The sequence below is a fragment of the Oncorhynchus mykiss genome, chromosome 2 (genome assembly GCF_057628025.1).
Source record: "Oncorhynchus mykiss isolate SJ-2025 chromosome 2, ASM5762802v1, whole genome shotgun sequence".
NCBI classification, from domain to species: Eukaryota; Metazoa; Chordata; class Actinopteri; order Salmoniformes; family Salmonidae; genus Oncorhynchus; species Oncorhynchus mykiss.
In genome coordinates this window covers 101,668,796-101,676,366 of record NC_143023.1, presented here as the reverse complement: position 1 = coordinate 101,676,366, position 7,571 = coordinate 101,668,796, and the positions used below count along the sequence as shown (strand labels likewise).

The following is a 7,571-nucleotide window of genomic DNA, read 5'->3' as shown; positions in this document are numbered from 1 at the left end:
GCTAGAACTCCAATTGCTAGGGGGCTGGCCCACGTGGGGAGAAGTGTAGGGGAAATCGTGCAGCATAGCTTCAAGAAAACAGTCGCTTTCAAACCGGGCAATTTGTGAATAATTGAGGTTAGACAAAAATTATGCTCATAGATTATAAATGAATGATCTACTCATTGACACATCAGCCATCAAAGTTTTTTTTTTTTATACTTTCTTAGTGTCCACAATACCAGAGAATGTCTTTAACTGCTGGGACATAAGGCAACAATGAGCTCCTCGGTGAGGGGATCTGCAGTATGTACCCTTCTCGTTTTCATTTTCCTTCTCAGAGTACAGAAGGATTGTCTGGCCTTCGCCCCTTCCATCCCTGATGACATCACTCAGCTGTGTATCCGGGGGGTCAGTTACCTGGGCAACAAGATGGACTGGCTGGTGAGGGGACAGGAAGTTTACATCATACTGAGAGAGGGAGCAAAGCATACTGGGAATACCAAACCCTGCGCTCTGCAGGTGGTCCTCAAGAACTCCGGGACCAAGATCCCTCTTATACCAGGTAAACTCTATTCTATTCCATTTTATTTTACTACCAACTCACAAATGCTGAAACTGAGCATTCAAATACTGTCTGGATATTATAGTAAAGTTATAATTAAATACTGTCTGGATATTATAGTAAAGTTATAATTAAATACTGTCTGGATATTATAGTAAAGTTATAATTAAATACTGTCTGGATATTATAGTAAAGTTATAATTAAATACTGTCTGGATATTACAGTAAAGTTATAATTAAATACTGTATGGATATTATAGTAAAGTTATAATTAAATACTGTATGGATATTATAGTAAAGTTATAATTAAATACTGTCTGGATATTATAGTAAAGTTATAATTAAATACTGTCTGGATATTATAGTAAAGTTATAATTAAATACTGTCTGGATATTACAGTAAAGTTATAAATACTGTCTGGATATTATAGTAAAGTTATAAATACTGTCTGGATATTATAGTAAAGTTATAATTAAATACTGTCTGGATATTATAGTAAAGTTATAAATACTGTCTGGATATTATAGTAAAGTTATAATTAAATACTGTATGGATATTATAGTAAAGTTAAAATTAAATACTGTCTGGATATTATAGTAAAGTTATAATTAAATACTGTATGGATATTATAGTAAAGTTATAATTAAATACTGTCTGGATATTATAGTAAAGTTATAATTAAATACTGTATGGATATTACAGTAAAGTTATAATTAAATACTGTCTGGATATTATAGTAAAGTTATAATTAAATACTGTCTGGATATTATAGTAAAGTTATAATTAAATACTGTCTGGATATTATAGTAAAGTTATAATTAAATACTGTCTGGATATTATAGTAAAGTTATAATTAAATACTGTCTGGATATTACAGTAAAGTTATAATTAAATACTGTCTGGATATTACAGTAAAGTTATAATTAAATACTGTCTGGATATTATAGTAAAGTTATAATTAAATACTGTATGGATATTACAGTAAAGTTATAAATACTGTATGGATATTACAGTAAAGTTATAATTAAATACTGTATGGATATTACAGTAAAGTTATAATTGTTATGAAGGCACACACACTCAGATTTTCTCGTTGTTTTAGGGTGAGGAAAAATCGGTAACACTTTACTTGGAACCTAGTGTCATAACACGTTATGTAACGGTCATAACCAGTTATAACACGTTATGTAACGGTCATAACCAGTTATAACACGTTATGTAACGGTCATAACCAGTTATAACACGTTATGTAACGGTCATAACCAGTTATAACACGTTATGTAACGGTCATAACCATGTCATAATATGTTATAACACGTTATGTAACGGTCATAACCATGTCATAATATGTTATAACACGTTATGTAACGGTCATAACCATGTCATAATATGTTAACACGTTATGTAACGGTCATACCCATGTTATAACACGTTATGTAACGGTCATAACCATGTCATGATATGTTATAACACGTTATGTAACGGTCATAACCATGTCACATGTTATAACACGTTATGTAAAGGTCATAACCATGTCATAACACATTATGTAACGGTCATAACCATGTCATATGTTATAACACGTTATGTAACGGTCATAACCATGTCATATGTCATAACACGTTATGTAACGGTCATAACCATGTCATATGTTATAACACGTTATGTAACGGTCATAACCATGTCATGATATGTTATAACACGTTATGTAACGGTCATAACCATGTCATGATATGTCATAACACGTTATGTAACGGTCATCATATGTTATAACACGTTATGTAACGGTCATAACCATGTCATGATATGTCATAACACATATATTTAGACCTGTTGTGACATAAACATAAAAAGAAACGTCCCTTTTTCAGGACAATGTCTTTCCAAGATAATTTGTAAAAGTCCAAATAACTTCACAGATCTTCATTGTAAAGTGTTTAAACACTGTTTCCCATGCTTGTTCAATGAACCATAAACAATTAATGAACATGCACCTGTGGAACAGTCGTTAAGACACTAACGGCTTACAGACCGTAGGAATTTAAGGTCACAGTTATGAAAACACTAAAGAGGCCTTTCTACTGACTCTGAAAAACACCAAAAGAAAGATGCCCAGGGTCCCTGCTCATCTGCGTGAACGTGCCTTAGGCATGCTGCAAGGAGGCATGAGGACTGCAGATGTGGCCAGGGCAAGAAATTGCAATGACCGTACTGTGAGACGCCTGAGACAGACAGCGCTACAGGGAGACGGGACAGACAGCTGATAGTCCTGGCAGTGGCAGACCACATATAACAACACCTGCACAGGATCGGTACATCCGAACATCACACCTGCGGGACAGGTACAGGATGGCAATAACAACTGCCTGAGTTATACCAGGAACGCACAATCCCTCCATCAGTGCTCAGACTGTCGGTAATAGGATGAGAGAGGCTGGACTGAGGGCTTGTAGGCCTGTTGTAAGGCAGGTCCTCACTAGACACCACCAGCAACAACGTCGCCTATGGGCACTAACCCACCGTCGCTGGACCAGACAGGACTGACAAAAAGTGCTCTCCACTGACGAGTCGCGGTTTTGTCTCACTAGGGGTGATGGTCGAATTCGCGTTTGTCGTCGAAGGAATGAGTGTTACACCGAGGCCTGTACTCTGGAGCGGGATCGATTTGGAGGTGGAGGGTCCGTCATGGTCTGGGGCGGTGTGTCACAGCATCATCGGACTGAGCTTGTTGTCATTGCAGGCAATCTCAACGCTGTGCGTTACAGGGAAGACATCCTCCTCCCTCATGCGGTACCCTTCCTGCAGGCTCATCCTGACATGACCCAGCATGACAATGCCACCAGCCATACTGCTCGTTCTGTGTGTGATTTCCTGCAAGACAGGAATGTCAGTGTTCTGCCATGGCCAGCGAAGAGCCCGGATCTCAGTCCCATTGAGCACGTCTGGGACCTGTTGGATCGGAGGATGAAGGCTATTCCCCCAAGAAATGTCTGGGAACTTGCAGGTGCCTTAGTGGAAGAGTGGGGTAACATCTCACAGCAATAACTGGCAAATTTGGTGCATTCCATGAGGAGGAGATGCACTGCAGTACTTAATGCAGCTGGTGGCCACACCAGATACTGACTGTTACTTTTGATTTTGACCCCCCTTTGTTCAGGGACATATTACTCAATTTCTGTTAGTCACATGTCTGTGGAACTTGTTCAGTTTATGTCTCAGTTGTTGAATCTTGTTATGTTCATACAAATATTTACACGTTAAGTTTGCTGAAAATAAACGCAGTTGACAATGAGAGGACGTTTCTTTTTTTGCTGAGTTTATATTCGTTATTTTATGGCTGGTTATGACACCTGGTTAATATAAATATATTTGATATAATAAATAAAGGTCATTATGTTTGTTTGTTTCCTCAGGAAAACCAGTGACTTTCCCACGGGAGTCTGGAATGATCTGTAAAGTGGATGGTGCCTTATCCTGCTGGCCCATGTGAGGACCATCCCTGTCAAACCCCATCGCCTTCTATCTACAGTACCTTCTATCTACTGTACCTTCTATCTACTGTACCTTCTATCTACAGTACCTTCTATCTACAGTACCTTCTATCTACAGTACCTTCTATCTACAGTGCCTTCTATCTACAGTACCTTACCTTCTATATACAGTACCTTACCTTCTATCTACAGTACAGTACCTTCTATCTACAGTACCTTCTATCCACAGTGCCTTCTATCTACAGTACAGTACCTTCTATCCACAGTGCCTTCTATTTACAGTTCAGTACCTTCTAATTATACAGTACAGTACCTTCAGAAAGTATTCACACCCCTTGACTTTTACCACATTTTGTTGTGTTACAAAGTAGAATTAAAATGGATTGAATTGCCTTTGTTGTTTTAAACGATCTATACAAAATACTCATAAATGTATGAAAAATTAAACACTAATGTATCTTGACTAGATAAGTATTCAACATCCTGAGTCAACACGTTACAATCACCTTTGGCAGCAATTAAAGCAGTGAGTCTTTCTGGGTAAATTGGTAAAGCTTTGCACGTCTGGATTGTACAATATTTTTCCATTATTCTGCGTTGTCAATTTAGTTGTTAATCATTGCTAGACTGCCATTTTCAAGTCTTGCCATAGATTTTCAAGTAAGTCAAAACTGTAACGAGGCCACTCAGTAACATTCAATGTGCTCTTGGTAAGCAACTCCAGTGTATATTTGCAGACTGAACAAAGTTTTCATCTAGGATTTTGCCGGGGGCTTAGCTCTATTACGTTTATTTTTATCCTGAAAAACTCCCTAGTCCTTGCCGATGACAAGCATATCCATAACATGATGCAGCCACCACCATGCTTGAAAATATGAAGAGTGGTACTCAGTGTTGTGTTGGATTTGCCCCAAACATAATTTCTGTGCCACATTTGTTTTTGCAGTATTGCTTTATTGCCTTGTTTGCCAACAGCATGCATGTTTTGGAAAATGTTTATTCTGTACAGGTTTCCTTCTTTTCATTCTGTCATTTATGTTAGTATTGTGGAGTAACTACAAAGTTGTTGATCCATCCTCAGTTTTCTCCCATCACAGTCATTAAAATCTGTAACTGTTTTAAAGTCACCATTGGCCTCATGGTGAAATCCCTGAACGGTTTCCTTCCTCTCCGGCAACTGAGTTAGGAAGGACGCCTGTAGTGACTGGGTGTATAGATACACCATCCAAAGTGTAATTAATAACTTCACCATGCTCAAAGGGATATTCAGTGTCTGCTTCTTCTTTTTTTTACCCATCTGCCAATAGGTGCCCTTCTTTGCAAACCATTGGAAAACCTCCCTGGTAACATAATTCCACTTTGACATTACGGAGGATTGTGTGTTGATCAGTGACACAAAATCTCAATTTATTTCATTTTAAATCCAGGGTGTAACACAACAAAATGTGGGAAAGGTCAAGGGGTGTGAATACTTCCTGAAGGCCCTGAACCTATATGTCCTTATGCGAGTCCCAAATGGCATCCTATTCCCTTTATAAAGTAGCCTTGTCTGAACCAGAATGTCCCATAGGGCAGGAGCCTGTCTCCTGTTTCTGTAGCGTGAGGCAGCTTGATGTACAACTCCACCCCCGTGAGGCAGCTTGATGTACAACTCCTCCCCCTGGAAAGGACGCTAGCCTATCGCAAGGCCCATAGCCCAATGTAACGCACAATAGACTGCCATTTGGGGCTCATTGTTATTCCTGGTTTATTCATGCACTGGAAATTATTTTCTGTGTATAAGAAGGATTTCATCTATTGTGCTTTAACCATGTATTTAGTGTGACTTGATTTGTCATTCACATCTCAGTAAATGTACTGTATGTTTGTAGAGATGGATCAAATGCCTTTTATACTGATATACTTAAAGCTGCAATAAAATATACATTTGGTATGAGCACATTTTACTTTTTCGTGAGTGATATTTTTCATTAAAACATCTTGCAGCATGGACTCTGGATGCATGGATATTGTGTATTGCAATTATTTTGACCACACATACCTAATATTTCAACCCACCTAAGTGTTGCGTCTTTATCTTAGCAGACCTCAAACAAAAAACAAAGATGCATTTTCCTCCATTTTTGTTGCATGGCTTGTAAAATGAGATTTTGTTTTCTTCAACTGTGATAAAGATATTTTCCTGAGCCTTAATCTCTAAACATGCTTAGACTTTAATAATATTAGACTGGCTGTTATATGAATAACATCAAAACATTTTTTTAGATACAGCCTACACTTTATAGTGCAGGGATCATCAACTCGATTCAGCTGGGGAAGGATTTTTTTTATTGAGTTGATGGTCAAGGGCCCGGAACATAATTTGTTGACTACAAATTGACCGCAAGAAGCCTAAAGAGATACATTTGAAACCTTGCTTAAGTTTGTCTACGACCACATCGTGTCTCTCTATTTAGCGTGGGAATACTTGAGAATGTCTTAAAGTAAAATCACTTAGAGCTGATTTACTTGTTTTTTTTATGTCCAACAATGAAAATTCCACACACAAAAAAATCAGGTTTGGGGATAAACGCCGAAAATAAGGTCTGAGGTTAACACAGGCTTATGAGATCTTATACGTTTAGTTATATAAGATACTATATGTCCGTTAACATGACCTTTATAAAATATGAAGCCTTTATGTGCTTTAAGGCAGAGTTAGTGCAGACAAAAAGACGCCAATAGAGAGAAATAGTAATGGCGTCCTTTTGTTGGGACGTCTATATATTTAACCTTCATTATATTTTTATTAAGGATTCATTTTTTTATTTTTTATTTCACCTTTATTTAACCAGGTAGGCAAGTTGAGAACAAGTTCTCATTTACAATTTACAAATTTACAATTTACAATTGCGACCTGGCCAAGATAAAGCAGTTCGACACATACAACGACACAGAGTTACACATGGAGTAAAACAAACATACAGTCAATAATACAGTATAAACAAGTCTATATACGATGTGAGCAAATGAGGTGAGATAAGGGAGGTAAAGGCAAAAAAGACCATGGTGGCGAAGTAAATACAATATAGCAAGTAAAACACTGGAATGGTAGATTTGCAGTGGAAGAATGTGCAAAGTAGAAATAAAATAATGGGGTGCAAAGGAGCAAAATAAATAAATAAATACAGTAGGGAAAGAGGTAGTTGTTTGGGCTAAATTATAGGTGGGCTATGTACAGGTGCAGTAATCTGTGAGCTGCTCTGACAGCTGGTGCTTAAAGCTAGAGAAATAGTAATGGCTCTTGTTTATATGTGTTTCCAGTTTCAGAGATTTTTGTAGTTCGTTCCAGTCATTGGCAGCAGAGAACTGGAAGGAGAGGCGGCCAAAGAAAGAATTGGTTTTGGGGGTGACCAGAGAGATATACCTGCTGGAGCGTGTGCTACAGGTGGGAGATGCAATGGTGACCAGCGAGCTGAGATAAGGGGGGACTTTACCTAGCAGGGTCTTGTAGATGACCTGGAGCCAGTGGGTTTGGCGACGAGTATGAAGCGAG

At 37.9% G+C, this 7,571-nt stretch overlaps 1 protein-coding gene and 1 long non-coding RNA gene across 11 annotated transcripts in view; one reads left to right on the top strand and one right to left on the bottom strand.

The window, feature by feature from the left end:
* Nucleotides 1-5,977, top strand: part of pgghg (protein-glucosylgalactosylhydroxylysine glucosidase) — a 31,461-nt gene extending 25,484 nt beyond the window's left edge. For all 10 annotated transcript variants that reach the window (XR_016490287.1, XR_016490285.1, XR_016490286.1 and 7 more), the window contains 2 exons: nucleotides 321-544; nucleotides 3,959-5,977. Coding sequence is in view for 7 of the 10 variants with exons in the window: in XM_021578743.3 (XP_021434418.2) it covers nucleotides 321-544; nucleotides 3,959-4,035 (301 nt within the window). In the remaining 3 variants the exon portion in view is untranslated. The remainder of the gene's footprint in view (nucleotides 1-320; nucleotides 545-3,958) is intronic.
* On the bottom strand, nucleotides 4,060-7,571 carry LOC149985327 (uncharacterized). Its single transcript, XR_016490289.1, has 2 exons — nucleotides 4,253-7,571; nucleotides 4,060-4,189 (listed from the first exon to the last, which is right to left on the bottom strand). It is a non-coding gene; the product is annotated as an uncharacterized LOC149985327 (long non-coding RNA).